The following is a 21,157-nucleotide window of genomic DNA, read 5'->3' on the forward strand; positions in this document are numbered from 1 at the left end:
CACCAGAGAGGGTCAAAGCGAAGACTTTTAATACAATTTTCTTTTTGTACTGCAAGTGTAAAGTAGCCTTTGAAAAGTTGACTTTAAAAGATGTATAAATGGTGACATTGTGGCTTCAATATATATCTTTAAGAAAATGAAATCAATAATTAAGTTCATTATGGAAATAGGTGCTTATGGCTAGGGTGAAAAAAAATCGTGTCAATATTATAGATTCAAAAACTGTTATGTGTCAAACATATGTGTCAAATTTGGTCAAAAGTAAGTAAAGTGAATGATTATCTAGTAGACCTAGTTGAAATTGTGAATTAATAAATAAACCTCTCTCTCTCATCTAATCCTTGGAAGAAAGAGTCCTCTATGAAGAATTCCTACAAATAATGAAGTTTATGGTAATCACTGTTGTTAAAAATGTGTTTGTTGAATAGAATCATTGTAGAGTTGTAGCTATTGGTATTTTTCCTCCTGTGGGAAAATATTCAAGAATTCATAAAACCATCTTAGATACAGAGAAAAACAGTCCACTAAGCAGCTCCTGCATGAAGTTTGGCACGACAGGGGAAATAAACATAATAACGGACTGGTGGCAGGTATTCAAAAGCACAATACCTGATTTACTCATTTTCCATAATAGGACATTTGGTCTATCCTCACTTCAAAGCTGTAATTAATTATAGTTTCCCTTTCCTATTGATAGCTCCACACTAACTACGAAAAAGACCAAAATCTTTAGCTTGGAATAGGGGTCCTTCCACAATCTGTCTGGTTTCCTCTTTCCCAGTGTCTGGTTTCTCTCTTGCTAACCAAGGGGAAGCAAACAACTTTCAATTCCCTGAATAAACCAGGCTTTTTCTCTCCATGCTTCTGCTCCCTCTGCTTGAGAAGTCCTCTCCTTCTCATCCACTTGAGTCCCCACTCATTCACTTAAACCCTATGAAAGCTTTTCTTTGGACCCTCCTCCAAAAGTGAGCCATTTCCACTTCAAGTACTCTCCTGTACTTTCCTTTAGAAGCTGGCCCACAGCTGCTCCTAAAACTGTGTACCCCAACATTGTTTACTACAGACACATCAGCCTACTTGCAGCTCCTCAAGACCTCCATTCTCATCCATCAGGAGTGAAAACTTTTTTTTTTTTAAAGATTTATTTATTTGCATACAGAGCTGGGGTACAGGCCAGAGGTGCAAGGGTGGTGAGAGAATTCACCAGAGACAGAGCTGGGAGCGGAACAGGCAGATCGACGAAGTACACTGCTGAGCAGAGGGCGGGTCAGGAGAGGTCTGCCTCACCATGTGGTCACCTCCTGGGCAGGCGGGGATGGAACTCATGCAGAAGTGGCTTTAGCTTCTCAGTGCTGTGCTTTAACCCGCTGCGCCACCGCCACCGAGGGCCAGGAGTGAAAACTTTTATTCCAGGTACATGGTGCATTCCCAACTTCATTCAACTGCAAATATCACATCCTAAAAGCAATTATCTTTGACCACTGTAGCCAAAGAGCTTCTGCCCTTTTCATTTTATCTAAATAGAACCACCCTTTTCTAGTCCTTAACCTTAACTTACTTTCTTTTTTTAGGACTGATCTAACCTTACATATTTAGTAAAGTATCCATCTGCCTTCCCATCTATAATACAAGCTCTTGAGTTTTTGTTCATATCTGTGTGTGTGAATGAACGATCGACTCCTGTGACAACTTACTATATAGGTAGGTGTGAGACAATGCCCTTCCCCCATTGGACAAGAGGGTTTGTATCTTACTCTTCTTAATCTCTTCAGCTCCTTCCTAGAACAAAGTGACTTCTTAGTTGTCCTTGTATGACCAACTGGTACCAAGCAAGTATAAATTACCCATAAGAAAGAAATCTAAATCTATGTATACTACATAGCTATACAAAGGATTCTGAATCTATGTATACTGCACATGCTATAAAGAATAAAACTATGTTTCCACGATCCCTTTATCTGAATCGCTAGGGATCAGATATTATTCAAAATTCAGAATTGCTCATTATTTAATACCCTCATTGTGTGTAGGGGCAATACTCTATAGTTAATATCCTAATAGCTTTCCAACAAAATATGTAAAATATCCTACAGACTGTGATAATGCTCAAGTCAGCTTCTTCTGTCAAGTGAGTGATCAAGATATATTTTTTTCAAGATTATTTATGCATACAGAACTTTATGTACAGGCCAGAGGTGCAGGAGCAGTGAGAGGATTCACCAGAGACAGAGTGGGGAGTAGAACAGGCAGATTGACGAAGTCCACTGCTGAGAGGAGCAGTGGGCAGGTCAGGAAACGTCTGCCGCGCCATGTGGATCACTTCTGGGGTGGGGATCGAACTCATGTTGAAGTGGCTTTAGCTTCTTAGTGCTTTAACTTGCTGCACCACCAGGAAGGGCCCTCAAGATACATTTTAAGAGTTTGCTGTTTTAGACATGTGGAGGTCAGGTTGTGGGAATTACTAGCATAGGGAGAGCTGTCAAGTGTCACTGTTCTAAGATGGGATCCCCCATGTTCCAGAAGGTCAGGAATAACACATTGGTTTAAAATCTTTTTTTTTTTTAAACATAAATGAAGCAGTTACTATGTGTCAGCCCTTTTGTTAATTGACCTTAAATATTAAGGTCAAAAAAACCCTACTCTTTGCCCCATTTTATGAGTAAGAAAACTAAGTCTTTGAGAGAGGCTTAGCAACTTGCTTGCACAGCTAGGAGATGGCTGAGCTGGATTCAAGCTGAAGCTCAGAATGAAAAGTCACACTCTGGAACCAAATGACTGTATACAGTTCAAGAAAAAAAATTAATATTTATTTATTTATGCATACAAGAAGTGAGGTATAAGCCAGAGGTATGGGGGAAGAGGGGTGAGAGGATTCACCAGAGACAGAGTGGGGAGCAGAATAGACAAATCTACTGAAATACACTGCTGAGGGAAGCAGCAGGCGAGACAGAGAGGTTTGCTGGGCCATGTGGGTCAGCACCCTGGCCAGGGATAGAACTCAGGCTGCAATGGCTGCCAGTAGCTTCACAGTACTGAGAGAATTAACCCCTTTGCCACCAGGGAGGCCAGATAAAAATTCTTTAGTCTTGCCAACTTTCTTGATATTGAAACAAAGGAAAGTTTCTATAATTCAAGTACACAGGAAAGTTCTCATATTACAAGTTCCTCATTATAAAAAAAAAAAAGAGGCTGGCTCTCTGTAGTCAACATTTAACTGATATTTGCATAATGGAATGAGTTACTTCCTCAGTTGAACCAATGTCTTGAATATCTGTAATGAGAGATAAAGTAATCCCAGAATATTAAAAAATTATATAGTCACAACTTGCTCTGATTTCAACATAGAACCATGATACAAGGTGTGCTGTTCCCTGACAGATGGCAGCAGTAATGATAGAAGAAATCTAAGGAAGGCACTGATATAGATAATATGTAGATTTCTATATGTATCTTTTTTTTTAAGTCTTTTTTTTTTTAAAGATTTGTTTATGCATACAGAACTGGGGTATAGGCCAGAGGTGCAAGGGGGTGAGACAAGAATGAGAAGCAGGACAGGCAGACTGACAAAGTACACTGCTGAGGGGAGCAGTGAGTGGTGAGGCAGTGGAAGTCTGCTGTGCCATGTGGGTCACCTCTGGGGCTGGGGGTTGAACTCGCACTGAAGTGGTTGTTGCCAGCTTGCAGTGCTGTGTTTTAACCTATTGCGCCACCAGGGAGGGCCCCTACACTTATCATTTTTAAGGTCATCTCCATTGTTTGAATTTCTTTAAACCAGATGGGGAGTTGATAAAATGTAGTTGTGAACTTTGAAACTCTTCGGAATTATCAAGTATGGTAGTGATATTCTGACAATAAGGAGTTAACTGTCTAACAATAAAGCTATTTTTTCCATCCCTGAATAGGGCTACATCTTTCACTGAAGACACAGTGGCTTGGATCTTGCCATATTTACATTAAAACCTCAGATTATAAAGTGTAGAGTAGCAAAAATACAACACACATTCTTTTGTGGTACAAAAGCAGATAATATGAACATGAGATTATGAAATTAAAATAACATATACACTAAAAACATCACAACAGAAACAGGCTTTATTTCAACCAGACAAGTGAATACTTCAGTTAACATCAATTTCTTCAAGACATGAAGATACGGAAATTAAAAGATGGTGCTCAGAAGGCAGAAAACGAAAGAGTTATCATGGAGCAATTGTACTGTCCTTTAAAAATAATGCTCAATGTCCTTTCAACAATATGCTCAATTCGAGACAAATTAGTTCTAAACCATGAGATCTTCGTGTATTTCAATATTCACACAAGACTCATTTGAATGTTACCCATCAGTTCCATTGATAGTGTTCAAACTAAAAATATATAGATCAGTATCATTATTCATGGGTAGTTTTAGAAACTGGGTTTGAAATACAGTTAAAATATTCCAACTGAGAAAACTTTACTGTTTTTTAAGATGCCTTGTAACAAAGCCCCTTCATACACACATGTACACACATACACAGACAGATAGCTCTACCTGACCCTCAGGCCATGACCTCATCTCCCAGTTTGGACAATCAATCTATTGGGAGACTTTCCCCCACAAGTTCCAATGTTCTGTACAAGGATGTCCGCTATTCATATGTTGTATCTGGGTGAGGACAGTTCACCTCCATTTAATGTAACCTAACATAAAGTAAATCCAACAAAACTGTATATTTGGAAGGGATAGACAAAATTGTATATAATTTTCAACTTTGGCCAGATCATTAAATAACTGACAATTTCAGAATTTTCTCTTCAAGAGGACTTTGAGAGCTTTAGATCTCATGCTTAACAATGTATTGAGTTGGTCAGCACCATGATTAATATGAACAGTTACGTTTAAAAACAATATTGTGGGGAGAGGAGTTAGACAGGAAAGGATTCTCTTTTTCCATAAGACATTCCAACAGAAAAAAAAAAGGTAAACAAAAAACAAAATAGTGTTCACAGTAAAACATGCCAGATTTGTAGTTTCATTTGAAACCAACAGCAAATCATGAAACGTCATGAAAATATATAAGTAAAGGTAAAATCTCCTAGAGTGATTACTAAATGAAGTTAAAATTACCACACTGATCAGTAAACCCCAGAAGAAAAATAAACAGCACTTACATTTCAGGTCCTTCTTAAAATCATACAATTTCTCAAAGTTAATGCATAAAATTGGTAGGTTTTGGCCACGGTGCACAAATGTTTGTTGTTGTTTTTTTTAAAAAATACAGTATACAGAAAAAAATTTGTATATTCCCCATTTTGTATCATAAGCTCAAAACCCAAGAGTAAAAGATCAGCTAGAAGGATTTTCAATTATTTACAAATCCAGCAGGTTCATCTGCCACAATGGCTTGACTTCCATTCCATAGCGTTTCACCCACTCCAGCAGTGCTTCTCAGTGCTCTGTCCTCACAGAAGGCTGGTCCATCTTCCACTCACCTCACCCCTACTGGTCATCACTCATTTTGAATAGTTCCAACAGTGCCCCAACAGCTCCAAAATAACCCTACCAGACAAGAGGAAAATGCCCCATTATCTCGAAACCTTAGCCAAATACCCATTGTTTTCAGTCATTCTAGGAATGCTGCCCTTAGTCACAGAAATTTAAAGCCGGGTCTCTGCTATGAAACATGGCATTGTAGTGATGACAATTTAGTAAAAAATGTATTGAGCATCCACTTGTTTCTGCATTGAATTAGCTAGTGTAAAGTACTTAAAATGCTTAGAAGACTGTCTAGCAGGTAGTGTATTCTGTGCAAGTGCTGGGTGTTGTTATGATTTCACTTGATTATCACCAGTGGCAAAAAGTCCTGTTATTACTTCCCATGTCACAGATGAGAAATGGAAAGTAAATCATCCTGCAGGATCACATGACCTGTGCCAAAGCTCACTCCAAATCTGTCTGACTTCAAAGTTGCTGGACCTCATAAGAAGAACTCAAGCCCCCCCTAATAGATGTTGGGAGGGCATCTAGCTCAGCCCAAACTTCACTTGGCTCAACTGTAAAAAGAAAAATCCTTATTTCTTTTAATATGAAGGTACTAGAAAACAAATTTATAGCAAATCTGGCTTTGAAAGGGCAGAAGATTCTACCTCTTTCGTGTTTGCCTGACTCTACAGAAGTAGGAGGACATGTGTACGGACATCGTGTGCCTCTGATGCCACCTACTAATGTTCACGGAGGTCTGATATGCTGGAGATTGTTCTAAGCACTTTACATGGGTTGGCCCATTTCGTCTTCTCAATTACTTTATGAGACACATCCTATTTTACAGATGCTAAAGCAGAGACTGCCCAAACTGCCCCAGTCAAAAAGAGGTTGTGCTGCCAGCTTCTCCCCTGGACTAGCTTTCTTAGGAGATGCTCACTGAGGGCAAGAGAGTTGCTTGAGGACCTCCCAGCATTGCTCGATGCCCAATAAGCCAGTGTAAGCCTGAATGACTTTACGAATGCACAGAATTTGCTTCCATATAATCCAGCAATTCTACTCCTAGGAATCTACCCTAGAGGACACAAAATCATTAATGCAAAAGGACGACTGCTTTCCTAGGTTTATTGCAGCCCAATTTGCAATAGATAAACTATGGAAGCAACCCAAGTGCCCAAAAATAGACAACTAGATCAAAATGTGGTATATTTATGCAATGGAATATTACTCAGCAATCAAAAAGGATTAACATGTGCCCTTTGCAGTAACATGGATGGAGCTGGAAGGGAGTATGTTCAGTGAAATAAGTCAGAAAGAAAAAGAAAAATATCAAATGGTCTCACTTATAGTAGGAATGTAAAGGAACCAAATAAGGGATGGGGGGGGAGTAACTATAATAAATCAAAAAAGAAAATCACCATCAGGCAACTATAGATCAGAGACACTGCTGGGGAGGAGGGAGAAGGATTAGGACAGAAGTGGGAAAAACACAAGGGGCTATGGTGATGGTGCATGGCTGAATTGGTGGTGTGAATTTCAGAGGGAAATCATACACTGTACAAAATGAAGGATGATGTAATAAATATATTTAAAAGAAGAAAAAGAAAGCACAGAATGTTGAGACCTGTGAGGAATCGGGACACTCCACTGAGTGATGATGTATAGGAACAAAAGCTACTACCCACAGATATCTGGGGTTGTAGGGACATTGATACAGGACACTACTTTTTAACCCAGAGTTTCTCTAAAATGTTGGCTCCTACAGCCTATCTTACTGCTAGCTACCCATATGAATTTGTAGATGGCTTTTAGTCCTTGAAGACTTCAGGCTTTTTCTGCATTAGTTCAAGGGGATCTAAACTTAGGATTGCCAGATAAAATACAGACAAATGCCAGATAAAATAACTAAGTGCACTGCTGTTGTTTTTTAATCACTAAATATGGCAACTCTAGCTGTAAGAGAACAGTGTGGTTTTGGTTTTCATTGTAATTATCTTTGTAAAACAAAATTCTTAGCTGAAATCAATAAATAAACAGATAAAAAAGGTCCTCTGTGGTTGGGGAAGAAGAATGAAAATTCAGGGACTCTATTCCCCTCACCCATACATTACATCTTTCTGTGCCCATAAATCTGCTTTTTAGAAAATCAGGCTTTTAAAATATTCATTCCTATTCATTTTGTTTTTAAGTTCCTACTGCTTTGTATATTTAAGAAAACAGACTTAGAGAGCTGTAAACAGCTTACAACACACCAGCAACATTTCCAATAAAGAATTCATCTTGCAGATGAGAAAAGGGCCACAGTAGTTAATCACTACAACTGAAATGCATGTCCATAATATTTCTCCCAATGTTTTTCCTATTGCAATATACTCAAAGGATTAAGTATTTTCTCTGATAGTTTCTCTTCTAGTACTGATTTTAAAGGAGGGATGTAAGAGAGGAAGGGAGAGGAGAGGAAGCCCCTCACTCACTCTAGGAAACCATGATTTATATTATTGTAGAAACTCAAGATAAGGAATCCTTAGCTCTTCCCACCCTCTGCAGGCAGATTAGCTAATGCAAGAGCACAGCAGTCCCTCAAGATCATCACACGGTTAGTAGATCAAGCACTTCTGTTCTCATCAGCTGAATTGTTTACTTGCCAGAAGTCAGCTGGGTTTACCCTCACATTTGCTTTCAAAAGCTTTATTGTTAATGTAATAATCTAAGTTAATTACAGACCACCTAAATTAATGAAGAGTACAAATTGAAATTGCAATTAATGAAAGAATGAAAAAGGCAGTTAACATACCATTCATATATTCAAAAGATGCTGAATACATAGAAGTTAAAGAGTTCTTATCACTAGGGGAAAAAACTTTTATAACAACATGGGGCCAGAGATGTTAACTAAACTTAATGGTAATGAGTTCATGATATAAACATAACCAAATTATGATGTCACTTTGTTATGCACCTTAAATATATACAATGTTAGATAACAATTATATCATTAAATTGGAAAAACAAAGTCTGAAAAAGGAGTCACAACCATTGCTCTCTGTTTAGGTGGGTGCCACATATGAAGGATTCAGGGGGCCACCCGGGAGGATTTGGAACCCATTTGAAAGAAACAAATCAGAAATTAAAGAAGATGCTTAATTATTTGTGGATTATGAAGAAAAGCACAACAACGGATCTTCAAAATCAGCAGAACCCATCTCCAAAAAAGGCTTTGGTCCTGCACCAAAAACTGGAGTAAAGAAACAAGTATACATTTTATGTTAAAATAAAATAGTTAAAGTTGGGAGATATTTTTTTATCAATTACCCATTTTAAACTCGTTGTTTTTTTTTTTTAATTAACCTAATACTAGTTCTGATTAATGGAAAAGAGAGCTTCTGTTTTATATATAGTTCTTCCTTATCCTTTGCATAAATGCAAAGTTTAAATGCCTACTTTTTCTACTTGACCAATTTTAAAACTAAGGGACTCTTGTTAGTCAAACCAAAATACACTTCAAGTTGTACAATGAATTGCATGCACGCTCAACCTACCTCATGTTCCAAAAATAGAGCTTTTAGCTGTCCTTTGGACCAAAAATCCATAGCATATGCTAGCAGCTTCATGGAGACCATATTGATTCTGAGAAAATTCCCAACAAATACAACTCTGTCAATGTTCTGGAGGAAAAAATAAAGAAAGACAATTGAACCATGGCTTTAAAACAGTATTTAGCAGAGACCTAATGCTTCACACATCGTTGCATTCCCAGAACTTTGCAGGATGAATTTTCTTAACTGCAATTATTTCAGTATTTCCAAGATGACACTAAACAAACCTCCCAGTGTATATCCCAAGAACAAAAAGGTGAGACTTGGGCTAGGTTAGGCATAGGCTGAGTTGGGCTTATCCGCAGGTATTATTTCATTTTGTCTTGGGTCTGTCCTGAAACTCCACTCCCAATACACAAATGCAAAATGGAAACAGGAGTTCAAGTTCAGCCAAATCTTGTGCATTTTTCCAACCCCACAAAAATCCAATTGTAAAGTATTATTATAACCAACTCATAAATAAATGACCATGGTTTGAATTAGTCATTTAACACTTTTGCTCAGTTTGCTCTGAGCCAAACACCGAGAATACAAAGAGAACGCATAGTCTCTATCGTTAGGATGTGAGTTTGTACATGGAAGTGAAAACTGTATTTGTATTTTCAGCGTCATGGATATAGATTTGCATTCTGAACACACACCATGCTGAGCGCAGCCTGAGTTCAGTGCAGAAGCTGCACTGGCCCCTCAGTTGCTATGGTCACTCCTGTCAAAGGGCAGAGGGTCTGGAAGCTGGCTGGATTTTCTGTTCTTTCTACCAACAGCAGTAGGGTCTAGAAACATCTCCTTTTAACTGCCTCAAGTTTTAAGGATTCAAGTTCATGAACCCAATAATGTGACATTTTTCCATGGGTTGAAAAGGTGGCAGATAGTTTTGATCAAGTTCTCACAAAGAAGAACTGTAGCCATAAAACCACCCAGACTGGCAGAGGAATTCAATTAAATGTAGGTGTTTCACCTTCCCCCAAAAAACAAGGGAGTCTAAAAGTAGGACTTGCTCAAAGCCCTCATCCAGCACAGGAGTGGCATTTAAAACTGGAGGACATTCCTTAGAGCAAATTAATTCCAGGGGGGTCAAAGATAAAAATACTTCAAAAAAAAGGGAAAACAAAACTAGAGGAAAACTCAGATGTATTCTTTTTTAAAATACTGTTGAAGTAGAAAAGATATATAACAGTGTGATTGATTTCTTTAAAAAGACATATTTACTTAACAAAAGTAAAATATTTATTCAGTGATAAAACATTATCACAAAGAACTCAATAAAAAATATAGCCTCAGCACATTTCACATGAAATGGATGCTAATTACGAAGTCAGTCAGAAAAAAAGACCAATAATCCAGCAACAAAATGAGTGAACATTAGCGATAGTTCTATATACTATATATACTACATACACACACAAAATAAACTACATGTATATACACACAAAAAATGGAAAATACTAGTTGTTATTAAATAGATGAAAATGCTCAACTTCACTTATAATAAGATTATAAAATACAAATTAAAACCAATCAAAAGTTGGTTAGATTGGAAAAGATGAAAGTTTGATAACCCTTCTGTGGAAAAACTTGTACTCTCATACTTTGCTGATATAAATTAGAATCAGCTCCGAATCAGCTCCTGGTGGGACTTCTATATCTGACAAAATTATCATGGCTGTCCTTTGACTTAGCAATTTCCCTTCTAGGAATCTATTGCTATAGACACATACACATGTATGCAATGATATGTCTGTATGATGTGTGTACATGTATACATGCATACTATGTTTATGTATATAATGATATATGGCACCATACACACAAATATACACTACAAATTTTTTTAATAACAACACTATCAAAGTCTTAATATCATTAGAAAATCTCATATATATGTATATGTATGATGGTCTGATCACTTTAGATATATGTGTGTATATGCCTTATATCTAGGTCTATATGCTTTATATACATGCATTTTTAGGATACTATATGGTGATTTAAAAAAACAAGCTCTTCCAAATATACCTAGGTACAATCCCCAAGATAAAGATTATCATGCAAAAAATCAAGAAGCAATATTTTCAGAAATGCATATTAAAGTATGTTTCAAATATTTTTAGAGAGAGAGAAGGAAAACAGAGAGCAAAGAACAGAAGGAGAAAGAGAAAGAAAACATAGCTAAAACACATATGCAAAGTCCTGGTAACTGCTGAGTCTGAGTTAATGGATGTTTCGAGGTTGTTTATACTATCCTCTCACTTGTGTATATTAAGCCCAGTTCATAATAAAAACTGATGATCAAGCCAATAATCAAAGCAAGAAGTAGACTAATACATAGAGGACAAATTGTATGATGTGGCTATATCTCAGTAGGCCTGCGGTTTTAAAAAGTGTTTTATTAGGGCCCTCCCTGGTGGTGCAATGAGTTAAAGCATGTTATAAAGTTACTGCAGTCACAGCAGCACAAGTTCGATCCCTGGCCAGGAAGGTGATCCATATGGTGCAGCAGACTGCAAACATCCCCTGACCTGACCCACCTGCTGCTCCCCTCAACAGTGTATTTCAGTACATCTGCCTGTTCTGCTCCCCACTGTCGCTGGTGAATCCTCTCACTCCCCACAGCTCCAGCCTATACCCCAATTCTGTATGCATAAATAAATAAATCTTTTTTTTAAAAAAGTGTTTTATTGTTTGCTGCCTTTGAAAGGATATACCACATACCATACAGAATAAAAACTAAAAACTGGCCTTCCCTGGTGGCGCAGTGGGTTAAAGCACAGCACTGAGAAGCTAAAGCCACTTGAGCATGAGTTCGATTCCCACAGACCTCTCCTGGCCCACCCACTGCTCCCCTCAGCAGTGTACTTCGTCAATCTGCCTGTTCTGCTCCCCACTCTGTCTCTGGTGAAGCCTCTCGCCGCAACTGAGCCTCTGGCCTATACCCCAATTCTGTACGCACAAATAAATAAATCTTTAAAAAAAAAAAAAGAATAAAAACTAAAAACAATGGCTCTTTCCATGAAGATAACTTTGTTGACCCACTCTCCTATAGATCCTCCTGGTGTCTTTAGAACTGCATTCAGGGTTTATATACTCCATTCAAAAACACGAATAAAAAAATTGAATGAGGGAGAAACATTTCAAAGCATTCCCAAAATCACAGCAAAAATATCTTAGAGTCAGAATTTCTGAAAGAGCAGGAATCAAAATGACCCCAGTGAGCAAAGTAACGACTGAAGAACCTTAGTCTCAGCTCTTGGTTCCAGTGGGAAAATGTGCTACTGTCACTCCTGTGCCCCCACAAGAAGCCTATGCCCACGGGAAGGTGCCAGCAAACAGAACCCGTACCCAAGGCTAAGGCTGTGTCCTCTCACTCCTTCAATTTTACATGAGTATCTACAATAAGTACTCAGAGTAGCCTATAACAAGACATCACCTTCAAAACACCACTGCTGCAATCCCCTTAACAACAGATGATAGGAAAATGAGAATCAAAAGTGACAAAATCCATTGTTCTCACTGTGAGGTGATTAAGGTGATTAAGATCATATTTAAGGAAGACTCCCTGGCTGTCTCAACTGTGCAAAGCAGGAGAACATTAACCTGTTCTGAAACAAAACAGGTTAATCTACTGTGCGATAGGACAAGGAAGTTCCATCTAACTGACCTTCGTGAGTTCATGAGTCCAGGTAACTTCACATATTCATCTGAGGGTTTGTTTGACTACTTGGAAAAACTATTTTTAAAGGTTAATGTCAAAAAGAAACCTTCTGTGTCAGTGAGGCCCATGACTGAAGTGGACTTTGAAAAGGCATGTCTCTAGAATACACGCTTTCATCTAAATACTAGCTGGCAAGTTCCATGGACAGGGGACTTCCAAAAAGAGAGGACCGTGATCCACAGGGCAGTGACACAGACTATTCACTATCATGAAAGGGGATGGCTCAAAGGTAGGGCTGGCCACTGCCAATCATAAAGATTGCTCACACCCAGTTTGACACTCCTCCCTCCCACTAGGAGGGGCTGTAGGCCATTTCTGCAGCACCTGTGATGTTTCATCTGCATGGCGGCTATATAAGTGTGTGTGTGAAAGTTCATTGGGTTGTACACGTACGATTTGAGCCCTCCTATCTCTGTCACATTTCTATTCAAAATTTTATTTTTGAAACCCTATTACTAATGCTACTATGGTTCTTCAACAATTCTCCTATTATCACAACCAGCTTGTAACTTGTAACCAACTTCCCCCAGCCCCTTTTTCTTGCTTCCAAAGACAACTCAATGAGAGCTGTTCAACATTACATGCCTTTTGTGTCAGAAAAGGGCTCCATTTTTGCCAAAGGAATTTTGCAATGTTTCGGAACAGATTAATGAAGCTTTGTCTGTCAACAGCCCCACCCCTCCTGCTGCCTGGGGCTCCCTGGCAGGCCTCAGCTGAAGCGTGCTCTCTGTGCTTTGATAGCCCTGTACAATGCTGCTTGAACTCCATGCCACAAGGCAACACTGTAAAGAAGCTGAAAGCAGAGAGAATATCGACTATTGCAAATGGAAGATTTTACCCGCAATTGTTTATAAGGAAGCAGCGCTTTACTTCACATTTCAGTAGGTGTGTGGTACCAGTGATGATTACAGAGACAACATGGGTTTCACCACACCATGTTTCCAAAGGAGGTGGTTTTATTTGGTATCATCACTGCCTTAAAATGAAAATGCATTCTCCTCCCCTCCCCAACCACACATCCCTCACATTCTACAAGGTGTAACTATCACAAAGGGCAGATTTCCCAAAGACCTGTATTGTTGTGTCAACAGTTACTGCAGTGACAAAGATGATACTATGGATGACACAGCACCCCCAGCCGAAGGGCCTTACTTACCTCATTCAACGCACACATCCGAGCGATGGAGCCAATGTTGTTGGTGATGGTGACCAGGGTGGCTCGGGCAAGGTCCTCCTTGCTGATGGACTCTCGCTTTTCCTTACTCATCATGTTGCCAAAGCTATGTCAGAAACATTAGTGAGAGCGTTCAAATCGTTCTTCGGGCAGGCCTCATGTTTCCATCAAAGTACTGTGGAAATCTTTATGGATAACTCTGTTCAAACCCAAACAATCTGATCTTGCTACCATGGTTTACAAGCAGACAGGATTACGACATGAATGGTTGGTTGCCCTTTTCTTAACAGGGACAGAGTAGCATGGCTATTAATGGGGGAAATTCTTTTAATGTCTCTAGATATCTAGACGAGAATGGAACAGGGGATACTGTTGCAGTTTTCCAGAACCTTCTTTCAAAGCTGCCCTATTTCAAGTACAAGCATCAAGAGCTAAGTATCTCAGTGCTTCCTAGTGGGCAGAATAAATCTGAGCTCCTATACACATATATATACTTGCTCCACACTAATGGGTAGGTATCTACTCTTTTAATGATTTAATGAGTGGCTAGGGTATATATGCCGCCTTGTTTTGTGGACTGCTCCTAGGGTTTAATCCCTACTAGTCCTCGCTACTCAGTCTCTACCTTGATGCTACAGCAGATCCTTGAAGGCCAAATCGTTCATAGTCTCCTCCGTAAATGTCCTTCACCAGTTTATCAACATTGGTGCTGTCGCCTTTAGCTGCCATTTCCAGAGCTTCTTCAAAGGTCTCACAACCAGTCAGCAGGCAACATAGGCCTAGGAATGTTCCACCTCCAAGACTGAAGGAACAATAAGGTTTATTTTTAAATTTTACTTAAGATATGCCCATCCAAGTCCCCGGCTGCATCAAGACCACCAATATGGGTTAATTAAAACAGGAGAGAAAAACAAAGGGGACAATTGAATTGAAGTGCAAGGGTGCAAGAGTTTTAGTGAAAAATGGACAAAAAAGAGGGCAGAGTCTACAAAGAAACAACAAGGAAGATGTGCCCCGCAACTTAATAAAACCATGGAAAAGACTCACTGATTTCCGTTGTGAGACCTTTAACTAGCTGTTAAACTAAGTGCTTCAGTTAGTCTTTCTACTTCATAATAGGACCACATCATGTGGTCGTATCTGGGTGGTCTAAACACAGCAAAAACCAAAGAAATGACTACTTTAAAAAAAAATGTAGCTTAAGACTGATACTTAGAAAAGCAAGCTGTTCATGAGGCAGAGTTCATGTCCACAGAGCCAAACTCTGACGCCAAACCTGGCCTCAGACACTGGCAGGACTAGCTGGCCCAAAGCTGTATCTTCACCTGACCTTAATGCCCTAGCAGAAATAAGCTCATTTAACCTGTTAGGCCATTTCTGAAAGGAAACTTCTACTGAGTAGTCTCAACTTGAAACTTTTTTCTTCTAGACTCCGGTAAAGGTTATAGTATTTTACTTATGCCCCATTATCAAAAATCATCACAAAGGTCATAAAATAGTTCCAAGGCTCAAACTATGGGCAAGAAAATGGTTAGTGAGAGGGACATGAGTTTTCCTCTGCAATCATCATGGGGAAAAGTTAAATGCAGAAGAGTAAATGGCTAGCATCTGTTTGGTCTGAAGCCCCAAGAGTGATTAGCCCCAGGCATTCCATCTGTTTGGGGTACTGGTTTTTAATTCTATGAGAAAAATCCAAGTTGAAATTTAGGTTATTTTTAACTCACACTTTAAAGAAGAAACTGAGGGTGAACTATAGTTAGTATCAATAACTATTAGCAAGAAGGGGCCAGACTGTAGACAAGCACATGGTTCTTTGAATCAGCTCTTAAGGCAAAATTTGATATAACAGCAAGTCATAAAAAAACTGAAAATTTTCAGTCTTAGGAAGGCTGAAATGATAGGTTCTCACGAAAGTAGTTGCTAGTAACATGAGAAATCACGGGCTCCAGGGATATACTGCCTTTGCGACTCAGTCAGTAGAAATTGGGGAACTCCCCTACGTGTAAGCATTTAACATGGCTCTCAGTCCATGTCGTCAGTTTCAGTCTACCCTACAAATCTAGTTTTTGCTGCTAACACATTTTGGGTTCGTGTGTCATCTAGATTTGCTTTGCTTTCTTTATGTATTTTTAAAAAGTCACTGATCGTATTTCTGGTTTCTATCTTTTCCTCACACAAATAACCTTTCTTTGACTATCAGGGATTACATCCAACAACCTACTCCAAACGTAGGCTACCGAAGACGTGGGCTGACTTAGAAAGAAGGTAGCTTGTCAACGAATGTGCTGATATGAGTGGAGAAGCATAAGTGCTTTATATGGCTGGGGAATGGCAGAGTGACAGGTGACTCCAGACGAAGAGTTGGCGGTTAATGGGGAAGCGAGCATGCATCTGCACAGTGAGTGCACTGCCAACAGGTGAGAGAATGAATGCACAGCTGCAGAAGAGCCCTTGCTTCGTAACTTCAACGTGCTAACCATCAACTGAGTGATTCCTCAGATGCATGTTTGCTTCAGCAGATACACAGTCAGAGACGAAAACATCGCTGTTGAATATCATCATCATTTTTTTAAAAAAGCTCAACAATGTCATAGGGAGGCATTTTAGAAATAAGTAGAAGAAACCTTCAATGACTGGGTGTGTATGTCTTTAAAACCATGGAGTCCAAAACCAAAGATGAGCTGTACTTCTACTTTCACCAGTTTTAAAGTTCTTTATGTTCCTCTTTTAATAGGCTATGATTTCTAACAGTGTCAACTATAAAGTCCTAGTTTTCTCCCCCTCTGGTTTCTAGAAAACTGAAATTGTGGTTAACAGACAAAACTGTGGCTGCCAATGTAAGGTGCAACAAAATGATATGTGACACTGAAACCTGTTTAAAAACATGTTTAACAGAAAACTCATATCCTGTAAGGAGGTGGCGTCCTAGAAAAACGCTGAATGGGAAAATCGGGTAAAATGCATTAATATAACCTGGAGTCACAGCTACCCTTTTACAATAAGAGTGAAAGAGTAGCAAAGTTAAAGCTAAGTGATGTGCTTAGACCACTGGCTCCCAAAGTCTGTTCGACGTGATGGCCGATGTTCACTGCTGACCATAGTAGTTTATATTAGTGGTTTTCTAACTTAGATTCAGAGAAATCTTTGATAGAACAACTCTGGAACCCACAGAATTGATGTTTTCTCACTCTCCTCTGTCTGTGGGGAGCCCTGAAAGTCTTCCCTATTAACATTCAGTCTCCTCGTAGCAACGTTTCCAGAACTACTGTTTGCAGACAACATACAGAGAAACTTAGACAAGATTTGGTGATGATTGAGAAGCATTAGTCATTAATGGGAATTTACCAGTAACTAGAACTTACAGACATTATCACATGTGTTATAGAACCCAAACACCTCAAATGATCATTAGCAGCTATTCAAGAAGATAATCCAAAACCTGGAACCTCCAAATTTGAGAGTGGAACTGTGGTATAATTCATGGACTTCTTAGATGTTAAATGACGAAAAGATAAAATGTCTCCAATTGCAGAAAATGTTTAGCTTGCTGTTACCATGGGACTAACACTACCAATTCAAGTACTCCTTCTGAGAGGATTCAAGTACTCCTTCTGAGAGGAGTTCTGCTGTTTCTTTAAAATTATACTATTGCCAGGTCATTCTGTAAGATAAAACCAGCTCAAATGAAATATTCACTTGTTTCTGACACTCTGGATAATCAGGGGTCAACTGTGATTCTGTGTGAGCAAGCAGGTTTAGTTCTGGATTCTCAGTGAGAATGTGCACTAAAGCCTATATTCTGAATACAAGCAGGACTCAAGTCAGAAAAAGCACATGCACACACACACACACACAAACACATGCCAGAGGTTCTCAACGGCATTACTGTTGACATTTGAGACTGGGTACTTTTTTCTAGGGGTAATAGAGGTTGCCCTATACATCGTAGGATGTATAGCAATAACCCTGAGCTTTAGTAAGTAGATGCCCGTCTGTGGTTGTGCCAAGCAAAAGTATCCCCAAGCATTGCCCCCCAAAAATCTTCCCTTCCCCAGTGGTGAACCACTGATTTAAACAGAGTCACCACAAGCCATAAAAATAGCGTAGAAAAGCAGCACTCGCCTCCTCACTGGCAAACTTCAATCTTGGAAAATCCTGTCAGAGCTATCTAGGAAAGACCCCCCTTCATGGCACAAATGAGGATACGAAAGCCCAGAGAAGTCAAATGACATCTTCATCTATCAAAACAGCAGTTTCAACCTCATGCCCAAGGCACATTCCACATGGCACTAGAGCCTTATGTTGTCCCTCCAAAAATGGCTCCTCAGGTCCACCAGGTTGGAGAAATATTTTATACCAAATCCTTCTCTTAAAAATAAGAAAAAACCGATTTAAGTTTCTGAGGCTAGGATTTCTCCAAGATCTCTGACCTGGATCTTTTTCCTCTGTTGAATTCTCGTTATCAAGAATCTGAATCTGTCTGCCCTTACCAGTCTCGAGGTATGTGTCCTAAAAAACAAGTTTCCTCCCCACTGTGACCACAGGCCTGATTTTCTGTCCTTTGCAATCCAATGTTTCCTGGGAGGTGTGCAAACTACTCCAACTTTCAGCTGGAGCATTAACCTGATGGTAACCTTCTTTGTAAACCCAATTTGAGTGCCTTATTAGAATGACATAGGATTTCAAGCACATCATCCAGTGTGGGGGAGCAAGAAGATTCCGGAAGAAGGTTCCTTTGGAAGCCCTCTCTACCATCCCAAGCATCCTTCCACCTGGAATCTACTGTGCTTTTGTTCCTGCTACCCACTTGCCACTAAATTGGTACTGCCTTCTGGAAAAACTGAAGTGTTTCCTTCCTCCATTTGACCAGTTTCCAACAAGGCAACTGTATTTAGTATTTAGATCACCCTCTTACTCCTTGAACATATTGTTCAACAAAAATCCTGCTTGGTTGACCAAGGAAGTCAAGTTCCTTCTTTGAAAAATGTATTCAACATGAGTAATCTTTTTCTCAAATGGTCTTCAGGGAAAAGGCACAAAATGTTCTCCTAGTGGAAACCATGTTTACCTGGTCCCTGTAACTCTTTTATAGTTGTCCTTGGAGTACACTGCTAGAATGCTGACACCTGAGCCCATGTTCACCAGCAACATGGGATATGGATTATCAAGGCAGTACGGCTTTTTTTGACACAATTCAGGATTTGTGGGGTTTTCAAAATAGTAACATTCCGGCTTGCCGTTGAAGCCGACCGAGTCAACGTAGAGCAGGCCCTGAATCAGACAGTCCAGTTCATCCAGTTTGTGGAGCTGCAGGTCAGCAATCTGAAAGAGGACAAAACCTGGTCAGAGAGGCTGTGACCACCTGCCCCGGAGGCTTTTAGCTGGACTTAAAATGTGTCATGAACAGTAAAAGGACAGAAACACCCTTGATGCTGTGACATCATGTCGATGATTGGTCACTCTACTGGAAAAGCAGCCTTTGCCTGACACTGCATCGGCCCACAGTGTGTGCTAAAGCACAGAGAGCTTTTTTGTGCTGAAAAGCATTCATTAGTATGTGCAGAGGGCTGAAGGGCAGCCCCAGAAAGGTATGTCCACGTTCTAATTTTCAAAGGCTATAAATGTTACCTAATTTGGAAAAAAAGATCTTTGTACGTGTGATTAAGCTAAGGATGTTGACCTGGAAAGAACACCCTAGTTTATCTGGGTAGGCCCTAAATCCACTAACCAGTTTCCTTATCAGAGATACACAGGAAAGATCTGGTAGACACAGAGAAGTCCACGTGACGATGAAAGCAGAGACTGGGGTGCCACACCACAGGCCAAAAAATGCCAACAGACACAAGAGCTTCTGAAGAAAGTATGTTCCCAGCCACACCTCAAGTTTGAACTTCTGGCCTCAAGAACAATGAATGAACCAATATCTGTTGTTTCAAGCCACCAAACTTGTGATAATTTGTTACAACAGCCACAGGAGACTAGTCCAGGATACCACAGACACCAGGGTTCTCCTGCAGAGAGCGAGAATATCTGAGACAGCAAGAATCCTACACTTCCCAGCAGAACATGAGGTTCCATAGGTGTCTGGTTGTGGGTCTGCTAATCCTAAGCGCCCTATCCAGCCTCCATTGTTACCTACAGTTCAGTATTCCTAAGCAAGGTCAGAACAGCCTGGCCATAGGAGCCCAACCCTACAAGGTGACTTTCAAATCAAATCATTACAAGTATAGCTAGATCACTCTGGGAAGGGAATGCATCTAGAGGTATCACCAGAACGCCCTCGGGGCTGTTGACTGACTATAACAAAGGACTCCAGAAGCTGATCAGTGAGCCACCTTATTGGTAAAATTGAAATCCTGACTGGGATTCAGAGCTTGATGTACATACCTAGCTATCAGCAGATGAGAAATATAGTTCCACCCTTCCCCTGCTTCTACTTCCCTGTCTTCTTTTCTACTTCCTCATATGATTAACACTGTATAACTCCTTTACCAATAATAAGGCCAGGATCTTGCTCTTGAACAGCATTCTGCGTGATGTAGCCTGCTCCACAACTCTGACTCTCTGACTCGTTTCTTTATCAGTGTGGGATTGCCCAACGCAACATCTGGTTTTGAAGACAATCTCCACTGACCCTGCAAAGCCCCACTCCCCTTTTTCCAGACTTGGACTTTGGAGGTTGCCAGACCTGGCTTTGAATTCTAACGCCAACACTCAAGTGAGGAATATGGAGCAACATAACTCCTGAAGCTTCGGTCTCTTCATCTGTAGAATGGAGGTAATAACACCTGCTACATAGCGTTGTTGTGAGGGTTACCTGATAACAATATATATAGACAGCTTACTCTGAGCTTGACATGTGTAAAAAGCTCAAAAGATGATTGCACTTTTATTAATATAGCTGGGGTGAGTGAGAATAGCACATCTTCAAACAACTAGCAACAAGTATTGGCAAGGATGTGGAGAAAAAGGAACTCTCCTGCACTGCTGGTGGGAATGCAAACTAGTACAACCATTATGGAAAGCTGTTAAGCTGTTTGGAGGTTCCTCAAACTGCTTAACATAGAGTTTCCCTACAACCCAGCACTCCTAGATATCTACCCAAAAGACATAAAGACACTGATTGAAAAAGATACCTGCACCCCCATGTTTATTGCTGCTTTATTTACAAATTGGAAAAACATGGAAGCAGCCCAAATGCCCAAAAGTAGATG

General features: G+C 39.8%; 1 protein-coding gene across 3 annotated transcripts in view; it reads right to left on the reverse strand.

Annotated features, from left to right (window-relative positions):
* Positions 1-3,709: 3,709 nt before the first annotated feature.
* Positions 3,710-21,157, reverse strand: part of PANK1 (pantothenate kinase 1) — a 62,331-nt gene continuing 44,883 nt past the window's right edge. For 2 of the 3 annotated variants that reach the window (XM_004680906.2, XM_012723968.1), the window contains exons 3-7: positions 19,012-19,265; positions 14,569-14,745; positions 13,926-14,049; positions 9,001-9,126; positions 3,710-5,539 (exon numbers count right to left, since the gene is read on the reverse strand). In XM_004680906.2, coding sequence (XP_004680963.1) covers positions 5,480-5,539; positions 9,001-9,126; positions 13,926-14,049; positions 14,569-14,745; positions 19,012-19,265 — 741 coding nt within the window. In that variant the 3' untranslated portion in view covers positions 3,710-5,479. The remainder of the gene's footprint in view (positions 5,540-9,000; positions 9,127-13,925; positions 14,050-14,568; positions 14,746-19,011; positions 19,266-21,157) is intronic. The other variant, XM_012723967.1, reaches the window with a different exon arrangement.

Source organism: Condylura cristata, unplaced genomic scaffold (assembly GCF_000260355.1).
Source record: "Condylura cristata isolate star-nosed mole 26May11 unplaced genomic scaffold, ConCri1.0 scaffold00011, whole genome shotgun sequence".
NCBI lineage: Eukaryota > Metazoa > Chordata > Mammalia > Eulipotyphla > Talpidae > Condylura > Condylura cristata.